General features: G+C 36.2%; 1 protein-coding gene and 1 long non-coding RNA gene across 7 annotated transcripts; one reads left to right on the top strand and one right to left on the bottom strand.

Annotated features, from left to right (window-relative positions):
- Window positions 1-10,215: 10,215 nt before the first annotated feature.
- LOC111897253 (uncharacterized) lies at window positions 10,216-16,848 on the top strand. Of its 6 annotated transcripts, XR_008224445.1 has the most exons (11): window positions 10,222-10,622; window positions 11,753-11,855; window positions 11,990-12,050; window positions 12,185-12,236; window positions 12,321-12,358; window positions 12,896-13,025; window positions 13,591-13,734; window positions 13,847-13,916; window positions 14,125-14,261; window positions 15,098-15,206; window positions 16,493-16,848. It is a non-coding gene; the product is annotated as an uncharacterized LOC111897253 (long non-coding RNA). The 6 variants fall into 6 exon arrangements; XR_008224442.1 differs by having other exon boundaries at window positions 10,216-10,622; window positions 11,630-12,050; XR_008224443.1 differs by having other exon boundaries at window positions 10,218-10,622; window positions 11,753-12,050.
- A 5,165-nt stretch (window positions 16,849-22,013) lies between these two features.
- LOC111897259 (laccase-17) lies at window positions 22,014-24,474 on the bottom strand. Its single transcript, XM_052764393.1, has 6 exons — window positions 24,340-24,474; window positions 24,116-24,267; window positions 23,753-23,997; window positions 23,504-23,632; window positions 22,418-23,368; window positions 22,014-22,315 (listed from the first exon to the last, which is right to left on the bottom strand). Exons 1-6 carry the CDS (start codon window positions 24,427-24,429, stop codon window positions 22,185-22,187), a joined length of 1,698 nt encoding a protein of 565 aa, XP_052620353.1. The 5' UTR covers window positions 24,430-24,474; the 3' UTR covers window positions 22,014-22,184.
- Between the last annotated feature and the right edge of the window lie 2,214 nt (window positions 24,475-26,688).

Raw genomic sequence — 26,688 nt, 5'->3', positions numbered from 1 at the left:
CAATCTCTGTCTCAGTGTCTCGAACGCTGCCTGCTGCTCAGGCCCCCAACGGAAGACCAAGGCCTTCCTTGTTAGCCTGGTCAATGGTACGACTATCTTGGAGAAATCTTGGATGAATCTCCGATAATAGCTCGCTAAACCCAGGAAACTCCAAATCTCGGATGGAAACTTCGGAACCTCCCATCTCATCACGGCCTCCACCTTGGCCGGGTCTACTGAAATCCCGTCCTGGTTGACAAGGTGCCCAAAAAACTGCACCTCGCGCAACCAGAACTCACACTTGTAGAACTTAGCATATAAGCTCTCTCTCCTCAGGGTCTCCAACACCTCTCGGAGATGCCCCTCGTGCTCCTCTTGCATCTTGGAATAAACCAAGATATCATCAATGAAAACTATCACAGACCGATCCAGCATCGGTCTGCACACGCAGTTCATGAGGTCCATGAACGCGGCAGGAGCATTGGTGAGCCCAAACGGCATCACCACGAACTCATAATGGCCATAGCGCGTCCGAAACGCGGTCTTCTGCAAATCCTCCTCTCTGACCCTCATCTGATGATAACCTGAACGCAAATCGATCTTCGAGAACCAAGATGCTCCCTGTAACTGGTCAAAGAGATCATTAATCCTTGGGAGTGGGTAACGGTTCTTCACTGTTACCTTGTTCAGCTCCCGATAGTCTATACACATCCGATGCGACCCGTCCTTCTTCTTCACAAACAGAATCGGGGCTCCCCAGGGTGAACCACTCGGTCTAATGAATCCTTTGTCTAACAGCTCCTGCAACTATGCAGACAACTCCTGCATCTCGGGAGGAGCCAACCGGTATGGTGCCTTGGCTATCGGAGCTGCACCAGGGACTAGGTCGATCCTGAACTCTACCTGTCGCTCCGGAGGTATTCCAGAAAGCTCCTCTGGGAACACATCAGCGTAGTCTCGAACCACCAAAACCTCGGTCACTGTCGCCTTACCCGCCTCCCGGGTATCCATAACATACGCGACATATCCCGCGCAACCCTGCTGAAGGTAGCGCCTAGCTCTCGCTGCTGAACATACTGTGGGTCCACGTTGTGGCCTCTCGCCGTGGATCACCAACTCTCCCCCACTTGGGGTCCTGACCCGCACCAGCTACTGTGCGCAATCTATCACCACCCTATTGGGGCTCAACCAATCCATGCCTATAATCACCTTGTTCCCACGCAACGGAATGGGAACCAAATCCACCAAGTAGCGCTCCTCAAACAACCTCAGAACACAATCCCTGAACACTGCTGATGCTCGCACCGATCGATCATCGACAATCTCTACCTCTAATGGGCAATCCAGCATGCCCGAAGACTCAGTAAACCTCTTGCTAAGCGCAAGATAAACAAACAATCGGGTAGCCCCTGAATCGAATAACACCTGAACTGGGATACCGTTCACATGGAACGATCCCGTCACCACATCAAGTGTGGTGCGTGCCTCCTCTGTAGTCAGCTGAAAGGCCCGAATCCTCACCACTAGAGCCTTCGGCTTGCCCTGCCGGCCATCTATGATCCGCAGGGTCACTGGAGCTGGTGCCTTCACTGGCGCTGATGCTGCTGTCAACTGGGGGCAATTGGCCTTCTTGTGGCCCCTCTGGTTGCAGTGGAAGCATAGCAACTCAGACGTCGAGAAGACAGGTGCAGGGGCGGTACAATCCCTGCTAAAATGCCCTAACTTTCCGCACTTATAGCAGCCTGACAATCCCAACTTGCATGCTCCCTCGTGCGTCTTGCCGCATTTCCTGCATCGGCCTCGCCCTTGTTGGCCTTTTGGTCCAGCATCTGATACCTTGGGCTTCTTCCCCGAAGTCCCTGTAACCTGTCCCTCCTCAGCTTTCCTCTTCCGGATATGCTCCAGATCAATCTCCCTTTTTCCACTGCTGATCTCTGCTACTCTGATCCTAGGCTTACCCTAGGAACCTTTGACTAAACTCAAACCAGTCCTCAGCTGCTGAAAGCCTCCTTGTGATGCCAATTAGCAATCACCTGAATACCATCACATGTGACGAGGCTCAGATACTCCTTCGAGTAGAAGACTCGTCCTTACAACGGTTAGACTCAGACGAGAGCTGTGCAATAGGGCCAAATCCAGCACTATGAGATTATTCAACCCTGATCACATGTGACGTGACGTATTCACCTAATGGCTAACTCCCATTACTCAGAATCCCACAGTGCACAGAGCAAGCAACATTCAGACAAGGGAAAAATCTAACCAAACGAATCTATCCTCAACATGAGAAGTTGAACTAGCACATAATGCTAGGCTCATACTACCAGGCATAACCTAATTAGGCTATCCTACCACTGTCTACCCAAAACTAGCATGCAATTCTCATAAGCTGAAGCACATAAAGTAGGCACATAAGGAGTCAATCCTAGATCCTTAGTCCTATTCTAGCATGCTGTTCTATTGAAACTGTTAAACATAACATAAAATTGTATGGGTACTTTGGGGAATACTTACTTGAGCTTGGCCGATCGCGCACATCGCACACTTCGTTCTTTCTTAAAACTCTTTGCTTAATCTTTTAGAAATTTTTTTTTTTCGAAATCCTTTAATCCCTTGGTTTGAGTTCAGGCACTCCCGAAGGTGTGTCCGAATCCCTCAAACCAGGGCTCTGATACCAACCTGTAACGACCCAAATTTCACGTCCAAAAATTTTGTTTTTAAATCAATACTTTAGAAAACATTTGTAAATAAAACATTGTCTGATCAAACCATTTCACAACATACATCGTGTCTGAAAACCGAAATATGAAAACTATCACCTATCAGAGTACAAATCCCAGAATGACTCATGTTGCGGAAAACAATGTGCGTGTATGATGTGCCACTACCGCGCCAGCTCCTTCCCCTTCACTGAAGAGGTACCTGAAAACAAAACTATAAACCGTAAGCACGAAGCTTAGTGAGTTCCCCCACCGTACCACATACCAAATAATCACATAACATACATATATTGTCATGCATATTTGGGTGCCCGACCTACCCCTTCGGTCCTCTCGATCGGATATTGACTAGCATATTTGGGTGCCTTAGACCCACTGCTACTAGAAGGTAACTCACCTCAAAAAGTAGCTGCTGAAAGTCTGCTTGCTAAGCGCCTGACTACTGAATCGGTAATCCTCCGGCTATAAATCATAAACATAGATTAGCCACTCATAAACACCCTTAGGTCAGATGACTGACCCACCCCTGGTGCAAGGTCAACTCCTTGGTCAAAGTCAACTTCCAGTTGACTGGACTCGCCGAGTCCTTCTCCCACTAACCTGGTCCTACTCTACAAGTCCCTTTTCCCACTCACTGATTCACCCTTAACTCACTACTTGGGACGATAGAACCGGCTTGCGATCTGACTCGCCGAGTCCAAGAGCAACTTGCCGAGTCCATACGAGCAGATCTCCTACTCGCTTCCAAATCCTCACCAGAGCATCCTTTATGAGGATATGGGTTTCTGGGACTATTGCTACACGTTAAATTGCTAATTCCGTGTGCGGATACGAAGGGTTGGACCGTCAACACCTAAACCCCTCTTACTCAGTGATAGTTCATATGACTCGTCGAGTTTGAAGAACAACTTGTCGAGTTCCAGCTAATCCTCACAGGACTCGCCGAGTTATTCATCTAACTCGCCGAGTCTAAGGCCATTTTCATAGAAATCGCTGAGTTCCACTTTGGGGCTCGCCAAGTCCCTTCCACCCATTTCCCATATAGACCAAATCTGAGACATGCAACGTTTCCAAACCATAGATCTATGTTCCTAGGGCATGCTTATCACGTAAAGTTGCAAACTTTACGTGCATGCATGGCCCTATAAGTTGCAAAAGGCAAATCCAAGCTCTTTATATGGTCATACACTCAATAGGGACCTCAATCACTTCAACCACAGAGACTTTAGACTTCTAATACGTCCATAAGGTCTAGATTTGGAGTCCTTTCGGATCATAGAGCACAAAAACATGGAGTTTGGTGTTTTTAGGGCATGAAAATCACCAATTAGGGACAAAAGGGGGATTTAATGAACTAGTGATCAAGGTAGGGACTTTTCTACTTGAATGGAAGCCTCTTGTAGGGTAGATGTCGGATCTACTTCCCCTCCTTGCACTCTTCCACCTCCTTCTTCTTCTCTTAAGCTTCAAACTTCCTTCACAAGGCCAAAATCACTCACAAAGACAAAGGGGGGCTAGGGTTTCGCTCTACAGCTCTTCTGGAAGTGTTAGGGACAGGGGAGGCCGAGTTAGAGAGTTTAAATATGGTGCAAACACCCGAGTTAGGGTTTTTGCCCAAATAGGGCCTACTCGCCGAGTCCGGGAACCGACTCGCCGAGTCCGAGGCTCAGACCCCGCGTCTCATCCCGCTTCTACTCGGCGAGTTAGTCCTTCAACTCGCTGAGTCCAAGGAAAATTGCATTAATTACGAAATATTAATTACAAGGAATATGTACCAGGAACCAGGTGCTACAAATCGAAAGCACTAGAGACGTGTACATAGGGTGCACTCTAACACTAAATCAATCAATTCGTTCAAATCATCCTAAAACCGGTCACAATAAAAAGTTACAACATTTTCATTTTAACAAAGCATTAGTTAGTTTCCTCACCATACTGATATCATACATTACGAAAAGGCCGTTCGCCTAAACCCATCGAGTAACAAAACCCTGGTCGTCTAAACCGGACACAAACCCCCGACTCACCTTTTACATCAAGACTCAGAAGTACCTACACAGGAGGTACCACACCATCCTAACCCGCACCGTGGATAAGAAACAAGAAGAGAAAGACATTAGGGATGTTCCAAAAGCCCGTAACCTTCCCGATATATTCCTAGAAGATCTCCTGGAAATACCATCCGTACGGCAACTCGAGTTCAAAAATCGAATTAAATGCAGTAGTTGTGGAAAATGGTTGTTGTAAATGCCATCTCACTCAAGTTAATCACCCCAATCAAGTAGATACTATGGACCCATACTAGTGAATCTATGATTACTAAGTGTATATATTGGAGCCCTGTATAATTAAGATTCTACGGACTTAGGGTTGGTAATTCCGCTTTAAATCCTTTTCCTTGTTTGGATATGGGCTTAGAATAGAATCACTGATTCAACTGTCTTTTCAATCTTAATTATATACGACTTATAAACACAAAGAGATGACAGATGAATCAGTTATGAGTCATACCATGAACTCCATGACAAGTTACCCAGGACAGCGGATGGACACGCTACCACTTGAGTGATCGTAGCTAAATCAACCAAACCCCCACACTTTCTACCGACCAAGGCTATAAAGAAAAATAGAAAAGATGACAGGAGCATATCACAATAAGATTGTGAGGCTGCATAGTATAACACTACCTATCATTTTGGATAAGGGACAGGCGATTTGCCTCGTGTTTTCAATAGTCGTTAAAGAAGTCCTTTATATCTCCCTCAAACTGACAAATAAAGTGGAAGAGCCATTCATCGAATCCTTATACAACAACAGCTATTACATTAACATTAAAAGTCGCGTCATTCGAAGCTCTCTACAGACGCAAGTGCAGATCACCTTTGTGTTGGGATGAGGTAGGTGACACGCAACTAGCTAAGGGTCAATTTCCTAACAACACTCTCACCAGCCCCAAGATCATACGAGAAACTACAGAGAAGATTGTTCAAACCCGTGAACGATTGAAGGCATCTCGAGATCGGAAGAAGAGCTTGTCTGATGAGACTCTTGTTATTCCACTTGTTGAACTTGAAGTCAAAGAGAGTCTAAACTTAATCGAAGAACCGGTGGAAATTATGGATCAAGAGGTCAAAAGGACGAAACAAAGACGCATACCCATAGTGAAGGCCCGTTGGAACACCAAGTGAGGACCTGAATTCACTAGGAACGCGAGGATCAAATGAAAAAAAAGAAACACCCCCAATTGTTTAGTGATATCCTGTCTATAAGTTAAATTTAGGGGCGAAATTCTTTTAACGGGGGGAGAATGTAACAATTGGTAAAAATAGGAACGATCATACGATACTATGTTTTGATTATTAAGCAGTATGAGTATTTTATCAAGAATGGTTGAAGGAATTTAACCTCTTTTATTTAAATAATTTATTGTGAAATATAAAACAAGTAACTATTGATAAATTTTGTTATGATGTATGACTACGAACCATCACCGGTTTGTGAAAATTAACATATAACACCATTTGAACGCAACAAACTTAATTTTTGTATCAACATGTCTCTAGTTGATAAGTAAGTTAGGTTCTATGTAAAACGTGTGCTTAATAGTTGTGGAGGATCTAAATTTGACAAATATACGAACCAACGTGACAAAACGTGTTTAACGATATGGTTAACCGGTTAAATATCACGAAATTATACTTTGATCAATAAATTTTATATTTAAATAAATAAATATATAAAATGAATTATTATAAGGTATAATTAGAATGTATTTAAGTGTTTTTGAATAAAAGAATTAAACATAAACATTAAAGTTCAAATACACAAAAAAAAAAAAAAAAACAAAAAAAAACTACATTGTTATTTTATACTAAGGATACATGTATGTATTTGTACATTGGTATTATTATCTAGTGAATGACTAGTTATGGGTCACGAATTAAAGTGATTTCATGTAAAGAATATGATGTCTAAATCAATTAAGATAAGAGAATTGATGGAGATAAGTACCAACTTAACTAATAAGTGCTTAATCACTTAAGACATTTTACTAAGAATGCTTCTTAATTCCTCTTCTAATTTTCGAGACTAAGACCTTCCCTCTCCTTAACTAGAACTCCTAACTAACTAAATAACTAGTATTTAGTTAGTTAACTAACCCTATCTCTAAGCAACCACCCAAGCAAGTGGCTAGACAAGATCACATCACTTAAACTCACATCTCATCACAAGCTAGTCTAGGTTTTGTCCCCTTATCCTCTTCCACTCTTTCCTCCTTCATAATCAGGAAATTCCTCTTCATTTTAACCTCAATTCACCAGCCAATACTCCAGGGAATTATGCTCAACCTTCATCTCATTTTCAGCCACATGAACTTCCTTCCAAAGCCATCAAAACCATGAACTAAAGGGCTGCTGTCCCTTTTGTGTTTCAGCCACCATTTCACCAATCTACACCTTCCTTTTAATTGATACTTTTACCACAAAATACCCCTGTAAGTTAGTTGTTATGCTACTCAAAATTATAGACTCAAAACAGTGAGTAAACTACCATTTTTCTTACTCTTTTGCTATGAAGTTTTCGTGACAGCAACATAGCTAAAACAGTGGCTGTTTTGGAGCATCAAACCATCACCCAAAAGTTCTTCATCTTCAACCTTCCATTCTTCAAGTATTCACATAAGGTGAGTTCATACCCCTATATTTTCATGTTTTCTTCAAGTTTTAAGGGGGGGGGGGGGGGGGGGAATACAAGTTAGAACACTAAACATAACATAAATTTAAAAGACAACTTTCTATAGAAAAGTTGAGTCCCGTTCATGGGCTTTTTTTACCATCTTACACTTAATATCTTTCAAAATTGTACAATATGCGATTAGTTCATGTTTATACCTTTCTAAGGACTACTCGCACGCGTTCATACGATTTTTCTATAATTTATGGTGATTTTTATAAAACTGTCTGTCATTTTAGAAGTGATTTCGGACCAGTCTGTGAAGATGACCATTTTCACACTAGTTTGAGACCACTAAAATACATAATAAAATTTAGAAACAAATTAGAATCATTTTCTAAACTCTCAGAGGTTACGGTTTCAGTTTTTGACTTACAATGATTTTTCTATAAGTATTCTAAAAACACGGACAATAAAGGGTAAAACTGTCAAAAGTGGTTTATAGATTTATTAACACCTTGTAACATTTTTGAGCAAGTTTTATACATTAAGGAAGTTAAAACACAATCATTCAAATACGTTTAATTACAATTTTAACAAAAATGATAAGTACAAAAAGGTCTTTACTGTCAAACTTAAAGATTATTTCATGCAAAGTTTCTAATAAAAAACATAAGAATATGAACAACAATAAACAAATATAGTTTACGAAAACAGTTTGCATATATATGTTTTGTTTAAAAACTTGTCTTCTGCATCAAAAATATACAAATATAGTTTACGAAACTTTACCCCATTTGTATCCCGTTGAGCAAAGGGTAAAATATTATCAAATGCATATCTAAAGATTTCACGTCATTTTTCATAGCTATCCTAGTCTTAGGGGATGATCATTATACAAACATTTTTAGCACAAAAACACGTAAACTCGTTGATCAAATTTAGTGAGTTTTGTCTTCACGGTACCTTATAAAGTACACACGAAAGTCCTATTAAATATAATCAGAGTCTCTTGTAGGGAGAGCGTGATAATTGTGTATAGATCTATATTGGGACTGACAATCCCGCACCTTAGCTACTTGCCACAGCTGGACCGGCAGGTCTAGGGGTGACAAATGTCATAATGAAATCGACACCTGAAGAACGTTGCGAACAAGGCCGTCTAGGTTAATCAAACATGGTTATAAGATAAAAATGAAAACTCACATAAAATAACAACACTTTTAGTTTACGCAAAGACAGTCTTCAAACAGTTTTATATACAAACAAAACTGCATAACATCATTTTAAGTAGGAAAATTAGTTATACGCTTCGGTCTTGGTTCTTTTAAGGCCACATCTCATTTTAGGGAAAATATAGGATTTTCCGGAAAACAAACATTACTACATTTCGTAGAAAAGGTTTACAAATATACATATAAATGCTTATGAACTCACAAACTTAAATGTTGATACTCTCTTTTCAAATTACTAGTATTCTCAGGAAATCAATAAATCAAGTAACATCTGGCTTTGAGGATGGAACGCTTAAGCATCTAAACAAATCTTTTGACAGCATATTGTAATTGATATTTTGAAACATGTAATACGTACAAATGATGTAACTTTTTCAATTATATATATGTTGGTTGTGTTTGCTTTGAACATTTATACTCAACTATTATGATACACTACATGATAGTCACCCGCCCCTGGATGTTTCCGCCATCCTAGTTTGGGGGTGTGGCATTTAATAATTTAAATAATTATTTAATTAAATAAAGATAGATATTAAATTATTTCCATAATTGTATGTATATTAAATGATATCCATAATTATAATTCTCTTTTTATGGAAAGTAATTAAATTTGTCGTTACTATCAACAATAACATTCTTTCAGAATGAATTCACATATAGGTTTTTATGTATGGGTTCGTATTTTGTTTCACTACTTATTCACTTCAAATACAATAAAGTTGCTTAGAATATGAAGAACAAGAGTGTATTCTACTAGAATACACTCTCATTATGCTAGAATACACTATCATTTTTCTAGATACGAATTCATTCTGAAAGAATATCATTGTTGACATTAATAAGGAATTTAATTAGTTTCCATAAAAAAGAATTATAAGCATGGATATCATTTAATATAATATATTTTTTTACCAAATTCTTATTGGTACATTCTAGCACACAATAGATGAGAGAATCATTTGAACATGCCTCTCTCTGTGTGTGTGTTGTATATATATATATATATATATATATATATATATATATATATATATATATATATATATATATATATATATATATCTTTACTATTTTATAAAACAAATTCCACTATTTCTAAAAATAGATTGAATAAAATAATAATATTTTTTAAAGACGTCCAGATCATTAAGCTAATTGTACAACTAATCACTAATAAAATAATATTAAAATTTAAACAAACTCCTATAAATCTTCTCTTCCAAAGTTTTGACCAGATCTTTTTTCATCCAAATAAATACTCAACACCCTATAATTTGGTCATTTCATGAATTTTCTTTATTTTTAATATGTCATGTTTGCTAAAACAAACTAATGATTGAATTGAAAATAATCATTCTCCATCGAAAAGAAATTAATTGTCGAAACAAACTATTTGTCGTCCGCCGCTTTGCGCGGGTAAACGGCTAGTATATATATATATATATATATATATATATATATATATATATATATATATATATATATATATATATATATATATATATATATATATATATATATATATATATATATATATATCATTACCTATATGTTAGAGAATTGTGTTTATGTCCACGTCCATAAGCTACTTCATCCTCCAGTAAAAATGTTGTAGGCGGCAAATTTGAACGTATATTGTAGTCAGCAGCTTGGCTATCTGTTGACCGCAACCAATTGGAACTTTGTCGCCACCATAGGAGATTTCACGGTTGGTTTTTCTCCTAGCTTTGCCACAAGTTGCTTCTAGCTTTACCGTTGTCATGCTCGGTGGCTGAGGCACTCTTGCAGACATCTCTCCACGTGTATCTCTAATTTTCTATATTCTACACAAACACGAAATTAGAGCTTCATATTAACATCGGTGTCTTCTATCTTCCTCTTTCCCGCTCTAGAATATCTGTACAAGCATCAGCTTGAGACTTACCGTTGCTTTAATTTCAACCACCGGCTTATCATGTTACGCCTTCTGCTTGCATCTTACGCCTTTTGCAGTTTCTTGATTTCATTATCGGTATGTTCTTCAACAGTTTATAAAAAAAATTCCCCTAATTTTTCCTCCGTTGAACCTAGCAAGGCGATGGTCGACAAACCTTAGCTGATTTCTTTGGAAGCATCATCATGGTCGAAAAACTATAACCAGTTTTCTTTGTTAGCATAATTAAACTCAATGATTTTTCTTAGTCTTCATTTGCTGCCTAACCTTCTTCAGATTTGAGGTACTCTTTTGTTTCAATTGGTTTATTTGGAGGTTTGGTTAGGAGTGAGGAAACCACGTCGATGACAGGCTCTGTCTCCTTGTTCTCTTTCTATTTGATTTTGTTAATCGGTATTCGTCTGCTAAAATAAACTCTTTGTTGGTTTCGTGGTGTAATTTGGATTTTTAATCAGATATGAAGTTGTTGCTTAGGTTTAAAAAAGATAATTACGATTAAAGACCTCGGTCTCTGAACTTCTTGTTTGAATCAGTATATTGAAATAACTCATTAGTTTTCAGACTCCTACCAAATACATGAAGGAAGGATCATTTTGTTAGATATTTTAGAGAGGCGATTATGGTCTATGGGTATAAAATAAATATGAACCGAGGAAAATCAATTTTTTTTCTTTTACTATATGTTTTTCGTTTCAAATTTATTTTACCAAGTGAAGCTCATCTGCTCATTTGTTTCTTCACGAGTTTTACTTCCTTATTTGCATTTGATTTACAGCTATATCAAGGCACTTGATAATGAAATTTAAAATCAAGTTTGGTCATGTTCACCAACTGCTCGATGAAATGCTTGAACCAAAACTTAATTCTTATTTTTTATCTAAAGAACCCACAAAATATTCCTACGGGAATCGTTTTGCTGCTACATATCTCTCAATATGTAATTTGTTTCTGGGATATAAAGATTAATAAAAAAACATCCAATAATACAAAATTAAATCGATTTCTTTATCAATTTATGCTCAGATGTTCTAAAAATAAGAAAATTTATTCTAAATTTCAATATTTTGGGTGATTATACATTTCAGATCATGATCTTCAAGCTTATAATCACGATTCATTTAAGTTGCTTGACTAAATATTCATAAAGTTTCTTTTTGACAATTGAGCTTTGCCAAAAGGTGTATTATGGTGGGCTTTTTTATTGTCAGACAACAAAAAAAAAGAGTAAAAAAGCGAATGACAGTTTGGTCTTTTATTGGATAACTACAAAAGGAAGGTATTACAGAGATACTTGTTGGGGATTTGCGGAAGGTATAGATGGCTAGAGAAAACAGGAAATAACATTTTTCATTGCCGAATAAACCCATTGTACATTACATTTAGTACCTTATTTAGAAACGACTGACCCCTTCTCTGTTGTTGTATCTAATGTTGTTACTTCTTAGGTCTGAATCTGACGATTTCAATGCAGAGGATGATTAACTTCTTATGTGGCTTAAGATAATGGTAAATGTGTGCTCTTTCAAGTAAAAAAAGAACCCAACCTGAAGCAATATAAATTTTGACATTTGCATTGTTATGTTTGTGGTTAAAAAATGATTAACTCTTTAAGATGATCTTTACATTTTTTTTAATTGCAGATGGGAATAACTAGGGAATGCCATGTTGAAATACTAAAGTTGTTGCTTGAAGGTGGAGCCTCTCAGTTTAATTCATTTTGTTTTATGTTAATTTTAATCTACCATTGAAAAGGTTTTATTTGAACTGCAATTGCAGTTGGGAGCATTCAGTTCTGAACTCACTCATGATTACAGGTATATATATGGTTGTTGGCGGTGCCAAATCTTAATGCCCTTAATTTTTATGTATTTATTTTTAGCTTTAAAATGATGAAAACACACTTCTATGTCATTGGTGAAGGGTACCTTTTCTTCATCTGCTGAAATGATACTAAGATAGCTTATTCGGCAATGGTAGGGGATGAGGAACTGTTGTGTATGGTGGATAGCCAAAACCTTTGTGACTTTGCTAAAATAAGAAGAAAAATGTGTCCTAATAAGTAAAATTATATGTAAACTAATTACCTTAATTCTGGTACAGTACCATAACCAACAATTAAGTAAAATTTTCAAAGTACAATGTCCTAATAAGTAAAATTTTGAAAGAACGATGCTATAATTGGTAGATTTCTCAAAGTACAATGACTAAGGAAATAAATTGAAGTACAATATTGTAACTGAAAGAAACAAAAATAAGACGCTATAATAAACCAATAAACAAATGTATTTATCTATTTCATGCATTTAGCCCTTCTGATTTATTTTTGATGTATATGGTGTAAATAAATGCAGAACTATAATCCACAGAACGTGAAGTCTCCTAACATCCGTCTTAGCGAGAAGTTGGATGCTAAAAATAGTTTGGTTAAACTATTTACATCTCGACAAATGTTCTTAGCACAACAAGGCATCTTGATCCAGAGTAAGTTTTTCCATCTCCCACATATTTACATATTTGTCCTTATTTATTTTTCCCTATATCTCTCCAAAGTTCTTGTCATTTCAAATATTTTTAAGTATAATTTTCCTTAGATGTCCGGTTAAAGCACCACGTGAAGGCTTATATCAAAGTTTAAGCTTTACAGTTTACTCATTCATGAGGGTATTATTGTCTTTTGCACACCATGTCTAATTATGCAGGTGAAAAGGGTACAGATAAAATAAAACAACATGCTATAATAACAGATCACCAAATTCATCTAAGGTCAACTAAGTATGAAAAAATTTGCAATTTTTTATAAAGAGGAGTAAGAGGACAAATGTCTATTTGTTTAGGGAACTATATGTGCAGAAAATAAAGTGAAATGACGATTCTGATAAAATTACATGTAGTTGGTTGGCCAATTTCATTTTGTAACCCTTGTTTTAAATATTAAACATTTCAACACTTGATATTTGTATTGCTAAAATTGTTTAATTTGTTGTGAATATTTTGGGTGAAATAATGCAGATGATGTAATTGAAAGTTGATTTTTGTTTTGTGGCAGAGTATATTTTGAATGTGTAGAAGCAAGAATGCTTAATATATGAGCCTAAGCATGAGTTTAGCACATTAGGAGATTTCAAAGGCAATGTCTATCAGGATGCATGCAAGCATAATTATAGAGATGGATGCAAAACTAGACAACCAAGTAAACATTTAAAACAATTCCCTTCTTGGCCTCTTCACATTCCTCTTTCTTCCTTTTCTTGCAAGTCTTGATTGTTTTGCTGAAAGTCTTATCCATAATCTTGTGTTTGTAGTCGGAGGATGCTTCACACACGACACAATAGTTAAACCTTTGCATCTCATTTTGGATGTATACATTCAAAGGTAAACTGATTTTTGAGTTTAGCAATGTTCTTAGTCAACTGATTTACTTTTTTTACAGTGATATTACTGGTTTGGCAAAGCACAAACTTTAACCTCCTAGAAATAGCTATTCATCGTTTATGTACTATTTGCTCATTTAACCCCTTATCTTCCGTCAGCTATAGTCAAGTAACAACCGGTTACAGCCCCATATGTTTATATTTTGCAGAGCTTCCTGGGCTTGGTTTGTTCAAAATTTGGTGGTATATTTGTCAAGAAATATATATCAAATTTCATGTTCAAAAATACGAAAGGAATCAAAGGCTAAAACGAAGACTGTCATATGCACTAATTGTGATGGCGAGTGTAAGTTTCTTTCGGCCTCCTTTTTGCTTTATTTTCACAATAAAAAAACCCTTCATATCTTACTAAAACTTGAAGATTTTTTTTTAATTACGATATACGGTTATTAGTATTTGTTGACATTATCGAAAAGGTATTTATTTGACACTTTGTTTGGATGTGTGATTAGCACTACTTAAGAATGCAAGATAACTGAAATTCCTTTAAAGGTAGGCCTAGGGATAGTTAGGTGTGTTTACATTTATCTCAATACTCGGTTTTCTTGTAACAAATGGTTATTGCTAATCTAAATATGATTTTTTTTAATCCTAAATTTTCAAAAATTTAGAATTATTGGCTATAACTTAAAAGTAGTTAAGCTGTTAAATAAAAAATGATAAAAGGATAATATTATTATTTATTTTGTCCATAGTAAAATAACTACCATTACAAATTATCATCATATTTTGTATTACCTGTAAGATAAGTAGAGTCATAGAATATACATAGAGTACTTTGGTTATGAAAACTATAACCTTTAAGATAGAACATAACACAACCTACATGATTGAATCCTAGATCAAAGATCATGGATATTCCTAATAAAATCCAGAAATTCAATAATTTTGATGACAGTTTCAATCCAATAGTTATGTTTACATTCATTGTCTGTATTTTCACCTTGCCAACAAAACCATATAACCCTCAATAAGGGATGTGGATATGAATCATGTTAACAATTCCAATAATCCTACTGCACCTTTGTCAAACGAATAACCGAAGTGAGTTTTATCCATATATATGTTAAATAGGTATTTGATTTCATTCTTTATTTATTAATTTATCTTTCATTCATGTAGGATTTTGCTTTTAACAATTCAAGTCATGAACCTAAGCCTAAAGCACTTGACATATATAGTGGGAAGTTGTAGTGAAGAGTTTTTGAAGTTTGACCTCAAATATGATCAGGTTTGCAGTCTCCTGTTTGTTTCATTCAACATTATGGTGTATTATCTTTGTGAATTTTTTTATCATAATGTAAGCATTTAAATGAAACTAGATAATGGACCAAAGGTTACATGAGGTTTATCATTTTTTTTAAAGATTGTCGTAACGTGTTACAAACAAAGATGACATAAAAAAAATACATATTTATCTTCATGATAATCTACAAAAAAAATCATATATATTATAAGAATATACAAGTACCATGCAATTGTAAAAAAATCAAAAGCTACCAACTAACCATACTTTTCCGTTTATAATAAAGTAATAAAAATTATCAAAATACCATGTAATAGGCATAAATTTCTATTATTTCATGTCTTGTAGTAAGCTTTTTAGATCCGATTATTATAAAATTAATCCTTTGAATTTGGGGATATTCCACAACTTGGATGGCAAATGCAAATGGTGGAGATTGACAAAAAAACTTGTATCAAAATGTGTTCTATATGAAATCAATTTTAATAGGAATTACACCAAATCTCATCATTATGAGTAGTAGTATGAGATCAGGCAAGAAGATGACCAAATGAGCCGATGAGCCGGTTCTTGAGCTTTTCCTTCTTCTGTTTTTTTTAATGGAAATCAATGGAGATACTATTTGAAAAATGTTGTTCCTTTCTTCATGGCATCTTCATGCAGGCAGAGAACTTCATGGCGGCATAAGAAAAAAATTTAAATCAAAAGTTATGTTATTGGTATAAATCGTGTTTTCCCTAGAATCACTAAAATTTAGCTTACTGATCAATTCTCTAGGGCCGTGATTATCACGGCCCCAATAAGTTTCCTAGTATATATATAGGTAGAAGTTCATTTGAGACGGACCTACTTAAAATATAGTTAAGGCCCTTTCCTGGATATGTGAAAATAGTTCATTTGGTTTATGATCAGTTTGGAGTAGAGCTCAACAAAAACCTAAAAGGAAGGGATAGTTACACTTGAGTTTTTGTTTAACTCCAACAAAAAAATTTCTACTTATTCTCTATCTTAAATATTTATGGTGAATTCCTATTCCATAGTTGGTATTCAAAATGTAATATATAGGTTTTAAATTAGTCCATAGTTGGTATTCAAAATGTAATTTATAGGTTTTAAATTAGTCTGAACTGAAAGATTGTTACTGCAAATTTAACATTCCTTCTGAATCGGTCTGAACCGTTTTTTATGTCAAGTTGAAACATGTTGTTAGTTTTGTCTACTAGAGATTACCAATAGTAATTGTTTATAGTTTCTTTTTTTCATAATTGTAGGTTATCGTTGATCGTATTCCTGAAGAGATGAACGAAGTACTTAAGGCAAAACATGAAGAAATAAAGGATGAACTAATGGCTAAACATGAAGAAATTGAGGGTAAAAAACAAGAAATCGTTAGGATATCTAATGAAATCCTAATGTTTACTCAATGAACTAACATACCGATCTAATTAGACTTTCATATTTTTTGCTTTTCTGATATGACTTGAATACTTTGAAATCGAATATGAATCTTTATTTTAGTAGTTCAATATTAGTGTTTTGGTTTTGAAAGTTGAATACTAATGTTTTGAAACTAACTATTAATATTTGATTTGGTTTTGAAATATAAAAAGTGGATTTTATTTGTGAATTTTTGTTATAGATTAATGAAAATTTTTACACCTAGTATACTGTCGCTAATTATAATAGGGACAACAATTAGAAACAAAAGAATTGTTGATAATGAAGGATGTCGTTAACAAATCATAGTATTTGTTACGCATGTGCTTGTTTTACATATACGATTGGTTATGTTGCTAATTTAGCATCACTTCATTTAATTAGTTACCGGAACCCTTGAAAATACAAACGGGTTATATAATTTGGTATTTGTTAGGTTTTCTAAGTGGAACCATGTAATTTACTTCTAACTAGACATTGGAAGCATTGTTGTCACTAAAATACAACTTAGACCAGACGGAGTGGGTGCAGTCTAGGCCACACTCCATCCGCCACATCAACAGGCACACCGCCCCTGGGTGCGGTTTAGGCCGCACTACAGCCTTTCAGGGGAGCGCTTTCTTGCTTCATTTCTACTAGTGCTTGTGGTTTACCGTTTTTATACGGTCATTTTTCAAAAACTAATTTTTTTTATACCAATACTATAAATACTTTATCAACTTAACCAAAAAAACTTATCAACATTTTATGTTTTTTTTACCATCTTCTTTCTTTTCAAACCTACAAAAAATGTCATCCTCCAAAAATTCAACCAACGAAAAAATACCCACTAGAAAACACACAACTCCAAGACCTTCACCCGATCAACCGGTTTATTCACCTATTTTCTACCACTACGAGGATATGCTTTCCTATTTACCACAACATATCCAACAATCACGTCTTATGCAACCATTTCTACAAACACATCCACAATTTGACCAAGATTTTGATCATTTTGATTTTGGTTCCCAACCAGAGTTTGTTCCACAAACACAATCACAACCACAAACACCCATTTTTGATTCTGACTAGAATTTGTTCCACAAACTCAACCCTATCAACCAGGAAATAAAAGAAAAGAGAAGGCGGAAGCTCAAGCATGGTCCCCACAAGAAGATTTAGTATTAGCACAATCAGTGATTGACGTTTCAGAGGACACGAAGACGGGAGGGAACCAAAAACATGATCGTTTTTGGATGCGAGTTAGAGCTCAATTCCCCAAGGAATGGACCTGGAACCATATCGTACTAAACATCAGGTGTACTTAAAATGGGGAAAGATGAACAAACACGTGATGTTGTTTAACGATTTATATAACAACATGAAACGACAATGAAAAAGCGGCGAAAGTGACGAAGTGGTTTTGGAGAAAGCTTTTAACATTTATCAAAAAGAGCAAAAGAACTTTCAAGTTTTTTGAAGTTTGGAATCTACTCAAAGCAACAAAAAATGGAAAAAACTGAAAATAAGCGACAAGCACATCGATAGCGGATCAAAACGGTTAAGAACTTTTGAATCCGAACACACTTCATCGGATGCCCGTGTTGGTTTCGACCTCAACGAAGATGAACCCGTTCAAGTGTCACCACCCACGACCAATGGGAAGGGACAAAAAAAAAAAAAAACAAAGGCAAGGGCAAAACATTGGAATCTGATGACTTGAAAGAAATGGGTGAGAATGTGCAAGGCATACAAAATAGAATAGATAAATTTTTGCAACTTGCTTCGGATAGAGAGAGTCGGAAACAAAGGGACAGCGACCTGAGAGTGCTATCGATGGACACGTTGAATTTGACCGCGGATGCGCTTCAAGTCGTTTTGCAAATGAAGAAGACGTGAAAAAACGTTACGCTAATCGTGGTTAATTTGTAGTTGTTTTCCAAGTTTTTAATTATTTGATGTGTGTGTGTTTTTTTTGTTGTACGTTTAAGCTTTCTAGTTTTTTATTTTCTAATTTTCTAAATTTTTTTAAGTAATGTAATGGTTTTTATTTTTAATTAATGAAATATTTTGTTGCATACCGCGTGAACTTAGTAACATACATCCAACCTTCCATGTCTCGAACTTGAAAAAGTGTCTATCCGATGAGACTCTTGTTATTCCACTCGACGAGATCGAGATCAACGAGAGCCTCAACTTTGTGGAAGAACCAGTAGAAATCATGGACCAAGAGGTCAAACAAACGAAACAAAGTCGCATACCCATCGTGAAGGTTCGCTGGAACGCCAAGCGGGGACCTGAATTCACATGGGAACGCGAAGATCAGATGAAGCAAAAGTACCCTCGTCTTTTTCTCTGATTCACTAGTATCTTTACTACTTTAAATTTCGGGACGAAATTCCCTCTAACGGGGGGATGATGTGACAACCCGATATTTCAGCTCTATGTAATGACCTAAAAAGTCAAGTATTGTAACCACTTTTGTGATAATGAAATTAACTTCGAAAATAAAATGTCCAAAAAGTTTCTATTTAATTACCTACTATGTTTGATGTCATTAAACCGTGATCGTACGTAAAAAGAACGCTCAAATCCGACTTCGTATATTGAAGTTATGATTTTTCCAAGTTCGGCTTAGCGACAGACAGCTAAAAACTCGAATCGGAGATCGAGCGACTTTTGACCGGAATGACCTAAACGAGAATCGAAGGTCTCGACAATGGTATTTCAGCGGTAAAAAGTTTAGCAAAAACAGACGTCAGATAAAGAAGTTATGAATTTCTAACGAAATTTCCTCAACGCGACCTTTTAAAAATAAATAATAAAAATAATTTCAAAATTTGCCGACGAATCTAAACGAAAGTTGTAGAGCATAGTCTCACCTACGTGTGGATATTAAGAACATCGAAAACGGAGTTCGTATGAAGAAGATATGAATTTTAGAAGTTTATTAAATAAATAAAATATAAATTTTATTATTTAACCTTGGTATTATCCGAAGGCGAGTCATCAGATAGGGCCGAGTTACGCCCAGCGTACTCAAGGCCTAGGCCTCGGATCGTCCACGTCTCGCCCTATATGAAGCTACACCCATCCCATCCAAACTCCGAGGCAGTCGAGGATCCGGTCATGCGTGACGCAGGCGTACGCCCAGCATACCGAGGCGGTTCCCACCCCCTATAAAAGGGATGCGAGGGTTCCGAAGAAAAGGGCCATTCTCTCTCATTTCTCTTGCGTTGTTGCCTCGTTTTCCGTGCCCGTGCTAACCCGAAGCCCCGGTCACTTTGCTCAAGTCCCGAAGGTCGTTTGTACTCCCGAGATTCCCGAGAATCCCGAGAAAGTCCGTTTTCCCGAGAAGAAATTCTGCCCGGTTTTCATCTCACCTTTCTTCGATCTTTCAAGTGAGTTCATACCCCTTAATTAACCCTTTTTAAATATTATATAAATGCTTTTATATGCTTTCAAGGGGGGGGGGGGGGGGGGGGGGAATACAAGTAAAACACACGATTATTATCGTGTGTTATATAAAGTTTTATTATACACTTTTATTCAACAGAATCATATGTGATTTATAAACTTTATATGATTTATAAACTTTATAGGGAACTTTCGTATGTAAAATATATCACGATAACATTATATCTTTTGAAATGTTAAATGTTGTCATATATGTATAAATTAAACATTCTGCTTAGATTACATGTATATGTGTCCAACTTAGACACTAAAAAAATCTATACTTTCATAACAAGTGGTTCATTTTCTAGGGATTTCTAAACAAACAAGACACACTTTTAGAAAGCTATAATAGGTATAGTTTTACGAGAACATTACTAACTTTTACATACTAGAAACACGATTTTCAAGAAGTCACTTTCATATACAAGAACAAACGAACATTTTAACACGTAAATCTGTTTTTATACTAAGTTTTGTGAGACATTAACTTCACGTACGTTCGAGTACACATTTCAAGTCATGTATTATATACCAGAATCCCTTGGAGGGGGAGCATGGTTTTTGTGTATAGATCCATACGGGCTTGACAACCCGCGCCCTGACTGTTAGCTACAGTCCACCATTTGGGGTGACAAATGTCATAACATTCCAACGCCTGAAGAACGTTGTGTATAGGCAATCCGAGTCAATAGTATGGTTATTTTAAATTTATTTAAGTAATTATTGTTGCATAAAGCAAAGGTTTTCCAACATATTAGACTTTCACATTTTGGCTTTTATGATATGGGTTCGATACTTTGAAATAAAATATGAATCTTTATTTTAGTACATGGATATTAGTATTTTGGTTTTGAAAGTTAAATACTAAAGTTTTGAAACCGAATATTAATATTTGAGTAGGTTTTGGAAAATAAAATTCGATTTTCATTTGTGAATTTTGGTTATAGAATAATGATAAATTTAAGACCTAATATAGTGTGGCTAACTATAATAAGGGCACCAATTAGAAACAAAAGAATTGGTCATAATGCATATAAATGATGGATTTTTAGACCTTCATCAATATTACATTAGCGACAGAGATTCAAGAAAGAGCAAATATATGATGAACAATTTGCGAAATGATAATTTGCCGCTAAAAGTGACTACTGAGGCCAAAAAAAAAAGGTCCTTTGCTAATTTCTTCACCACTAAGCACGGACATAGGTTACCAACGACTCTTTTTCCTCATGGCGTTGGTCATTCGAGGCGTATTTCAGAGGGAATTATCCGTCTCTAATACCACAATGTCAAATAGCATATTTAAGGATAATATAATATGGAAAACATAAGTGTCATACTATTGAAACAATACTCTCCTTTTATGGCTATGCATGATATATATTTTGTAATAGTTAATTATATTTGTTTCTTCTTGTTGTTAACAAATTATAGTATTTTTTGTGCATGTGCCTCTTTTACATATATGACGGGTTGTATGTTGCTAACTTAGCATCACCTTAGTTAATTAGTTATCGGAATCTTTGAAAGTACAAAAAGTTATATAAGTTGGTATTGGTTAACATTTCTAGGTGGAACCGTGTAATTTAATTTTTACCAGACGTCGATAGTTATTGTTGTCACTTAATTACACCTTATCGAAAACGGTTCTACTAGAAGCAATGTGTCATGTAGGTTTTAACAAATGCGGTGGTAAACCGGGTTTTATAATGGGCTCCCATTCGTCGACTTTGCATTTGGCACGGTTGTGATGTCATGTACTTCATTCTAGCCAAGTCATATGATCATTATGGATGTAGTAGTAGTGAACGAAATGTTTTGCATAGATTTTCTAGTGTCCAAAATGCTTAGAATAACATTTGTAACTCTACTTTTATATTCTTATCAACCCAAGATGAAAAAACAATCAATTCATACGCAAGAAATTGTTAGATTTTATTCAATGATGTACCTCCTCACATGAATTTAGTCAATCACTCACTATAACACATTCCGATGTTAAGTTGTAGAAAAACAATATATTCACATCCCTCAAACTTGAATTGTTGAAAAAAATTGATTGAAATGTTCCGAGCAACGGAAGCTTTAACATTTTGGAAGATCAGCCGGTGGAGGTAAGAGCTTTTGGTTAGGTAGTTCTCCATCCAAGACGAGCCATGCCATCTTCAAACCCCAACCGGTATGAACTTCCAAATGACAATGCATGAACCACACCCCTGGACAATATATAAGAAGAAGAATATATCAATGACAAACTAAAATAAATCATATATGCACCACAAGAAACCAAACTGAAATTACATGCATGAGTAACAAACCTGGGTTGTCCGCTAGAAATCGTATAGCAACCCACCCACCAGAAGGCACACCAACCGTGTTTCTTTCGATAGGGTCCACAAGATTGAAGTTCTTAGGGTCCTTCTTAGGATCGTAGTTTCCAAACCCTTGACCAACAACAAAGAAATTGAAGCCATGGAGATGAAGAGGGTGGCTTTCGGCACCAAGAATGCTGGTATCTTGCATGACCAACTCCACACTAGTATTGAAAGGAAGAACCATGAGCTTTGTACCATTGCTCACAAAGGTGTTATTTGGAGGAGTTCCGGTATAATTAAACCAATGCACTGGGTTGATAGGGAAATAAGGACTATAAACACCCTTCGATTTATTAAAGAAGTGGGACTGGAGAAGGGCAACACTTGGTTGTACGAATGACACATTATTTATGGATGCAGCGAATCTAGCCCCGTTCGGTCCTTGGCAAGTTCTATTTTGCGCACAAGGGGCCGTCCCAAGTCCTACTGTGAAAAATAAATGTTTGTCGATCTTCTGTGGGACATTAGCAGGAAATTTAGAGTTTGCCAAGCTTCGAAGTCTATTTGAAAACTTTGACACGAATGAAGTGTCATTTAAAGATGGTAATGTTGGTGTAAAGAGTGGAAGATTTTTCATCGGAACAGGTGACTCATATTCGAGAATACCAGCAACTGTGGAATTGTCAAAGGTTCCTTGACCCGTTACATATGGTCTAGCAGACATGAGAAAGTTGGCACCGGGAAATTTGGATTTGGTTTTAAGGAGGACGTTGGTGGTTTGACCAGGAGCTAGTATAAGCGTTTCAGTTTTGAAAGGTTTTACATAAATGGCATCAGCCTCAACAACGGTGAGGGTGTGGTTTGCTATGCTAAAAAAGAGTTCATCATTGAGTGCTGCGTTGATCAGTCGAAGGAGGTACGTCTTCCCGGTTTTTACCTTCAGCTTGAATGTGTCTGCAGATTTCATGAGCATTCTCATTCAGTCATGGTTTCTTTCAATACATATGTATACACGTATTCTATATATATAAATATGTATTCCAGGGGTGTACGTACGTACGTATGTAACAAAGGCTAGAAATACGGTACCTTTAGCAGAGCAATTGTACAAAGGTCCGGGAAGCCCATTGAAGGTATAGGCATCGGAAACATTTGGACCCCCACCGGTTTGTGTTGCTTGCGAAATTATAGCCTCTGGATCAGTATTGAACCACTCTCCTGTAGACATACAAAATTGTAATTACTCTCATGCATGCAAAACTGATGTAATTAAGTACAACATAGCTACAAGCTTAGAGATTAAAAGATTCAACAAAGTATATATGTACGTAGTTTTACCAAAGATGATGGGAACTTCTTTATAGGGCTTGGTAAAAGGGTAGGGGACATTAAGCTTTGGCAGAATGATGAGAGGACCATAAACACTTGCTCGTAACCATGATATATGTGCATGCCAAAACAATGTTCCTCTTTGTCCAATAACAGTGTAGTTGTACACATAACTCTGGCCAGTTTGTATGGGGCATTGAGTTATGTATGCTGGCCCATCGGCCCATCCACTCCGAAGTTGTCTAATACCATGCCTGTGTATATAGCATGCATGCATCAGAATCATATATAGTACGATGAGATTGTATTTAAAGTAATAATAATACGTTATAGAGCGTTAGAAAATACAAAATGTACAGCTCTTAATTATACCAATGGATTGTAATGTTACTGGAGACATGGTTAGTAACTTTTATAAGAAGCCGATCACCCTCTCGAGCGACAATACGTGGACCTGGAAATTTTCCATTGACCGTAACCATGCTTTTTGTGTGGCACAGTCGTGTCACGTTTTGCAGCTCGATCTGCATGAAAAAATAGATCAACTTGTTGGACTACAAATTAAAATGATAAGCATCATATGTAATGAGACATACGTTAAACTCATAGCTCCTGGTAGTTCCACCAATTGTATACAAAGGAAGCAGTGAAGTTATTGCTAACAATGACAAGAAAATTCCACCCATATCTTTGTGTCTGTCTTTCGTTGAAGATTATGAAAGCTGTTGCTACAGCATGAACCTTGCTATGATATCTGAACATATATATAGGTTGATGTCTAAGGATGATTTTGGCAGAGTCAACAACTCATTCTATTGCATCACCAACCGTTGTTCAAATGCAACTTTAGAGTGCTATCAAAGAGATCATATCCATCTGTCCTTTAAAAACCTTTCCTTTGTCGTAAGGACTAGGTCCCTAGGTCCCAATCTTAATTGAATATAACATAACACTTTATCTAGTCAAATTGTTAAAAATAAACCTAGTTTTAAAACCACCTGCTAGAAAACTTGAAAAGTTGAACATACATAATTAACAATATATGTTTTATCCATTATTTTTGGGGATGGAGTAAGCCACAGATTTGTTCGTTGTTGCTTGCTTCAGGAGAAAATAGCAAAAACAACAATTAATACTAACAGAAATAACTCAAATAAATCAATTAATGTAATACATACACATAAAAAATTACAATTACGATCAGGTGAATTTGATTATATAGCTAGGCTAGTAAAATAGTACCTGTTCCTTTCAAACAATCTTTTCTTTACATGCATGTGCCTACAATGTACATAGGAGAAAAAGACACACAACGAACTTTGTGTGTGTGTGTTTTTTTTGGTTTTTTTTGGTTTTTTTTGGTTTTTTTTATTTTTTTTTTATTTTTTTTTTTTTTTTTAGAATTTTCATGCGTTTGTGCCTGCACGGAGTAGATTTTTAAAATTGTACGTATTTCACAAGTTAATTAGAGGAACAAACCAAAATTTGGCCGGTTATCATGTTAACGACGCTTTGTTGGCATGATGGTGTGGCGGCGTGTAGGCCATGTCATCTATACATAGATATTATAATTATTTTTAATTTTTTCAAAATTTATAAAATCATATTAACCCTAGATGAGTGGGCCTCCTTTACACCTTTCTTCTTTAGAGCTCCTTCTCCTCTAAAGACTTCATCGTCTCTTCTAAAAACAAGAAATTCGTATGAAAGGTTTTTCTATATATTTTTCTTTACAGAGGGATTACATATATAGGGATTTGAACACAAAAAAAGAACTATACAAGAGATATGACAGTAACAACACCCAATAACTTCCATGTTTATATGATCTTCTCAATACTAGCCAAAGATAGTTTGATCTTATGAAATATTCACTCTCGCCAACATTCCCCCTCAAGCTGGGGAATGAATGTCGATCATTTACAGCTTGTCCAGAGAGTTACTAAATAGTCTTGCATTCATCGCCTTAGTTAGCATGTCAGCTAGCTGCTTCTTCGAGTTAACAAATGGCTAATTTATTGTTTTCTTATCGAGGTGGTCTTTAATAAAATGACGATCTAATTTAACATGTTTTGTTCGATCATGTTGAACTGGATTGTTTGCAATTTTCACAGCCGCTTGATTATCACAATAAAGATTCATAGCTTCCTTCACACCAATGCTAAGATCCCTTAGCACCCGTTTTACCCATAATAACTCACACACTCCATGAACCATGCCCCGAAACTCTGCTTTTGCACTTGATCGAGATACTAGTTTTTGTTTCTTACTTCTCCAAGTTATTAAGTTTCCTCCCACAAAAGTAAAATACCCTAAAGTGGACTTACCATCAGACTTATCTCCAGCCCAGTCGGCATCACCATAGCCCATGACTTCTAGATTTACATTCTTCGCAAAATAAAACCCCTTTCCTGGTGAAGACTTCAAATAGCGAAGGATTATATATACGAATTTCATGTGGCTTTCATTGGGTGCATGCATAAAACGGCTAACTACACTTACCGCATATGCAATATCAAGGCGTGTATGCGATAAATATATTAGTATTTCGACCAGTTTCTGATATCGTTCTTTGTTCGTTGGTACTTGAACCGACAAGAGAGTCAACCCGTGGTTAACGTCAACAGGTGTGTCAATCAGTTGACAGTCCAACATACATGTCTCGCAACGAGATCCAGTACATACTTCCGTTGGCACATTGTAATTCCCTGTTTAGACCTTGCCACCTCGATACCCAAAAAATATCTCAAGTTTCCAAGATCCTTTAGCTCAAATTCCTTACTCAATATTGCTTGTAGTTTGTTTATTTCATCAGGATCATTGCCAGTGTAACACCCCGTTTATTAAATAAATAAATAAATTGATGAGTGTATAGTTGCCCTTAAATCAATAATTATATAGCAAGGCGTTTGTCTCAAGGGTTAATTGTTACAATTTTAAAAGTC

The sequence above is a fragment of the Lactuca sativa genome, chromosome 5 (genome assembly GCF_002870075.4).
Source record: "Lactuca sativa cultivar Salinas chromosome 5, Lsat_Salinas_v11, whole genome shotgun sequence".
NCBI lineage: Eukaryota > Viridiplantae > Streptophyta > Magnoliopsida > Asterales > Asteraceae > Lactuca > Lactuca sativa.
The sequence above is the reverse complement of the archived record's forward strand: the minus strand, read 5'-3'. Positions and strand labels throughout refer to the sequence as shown.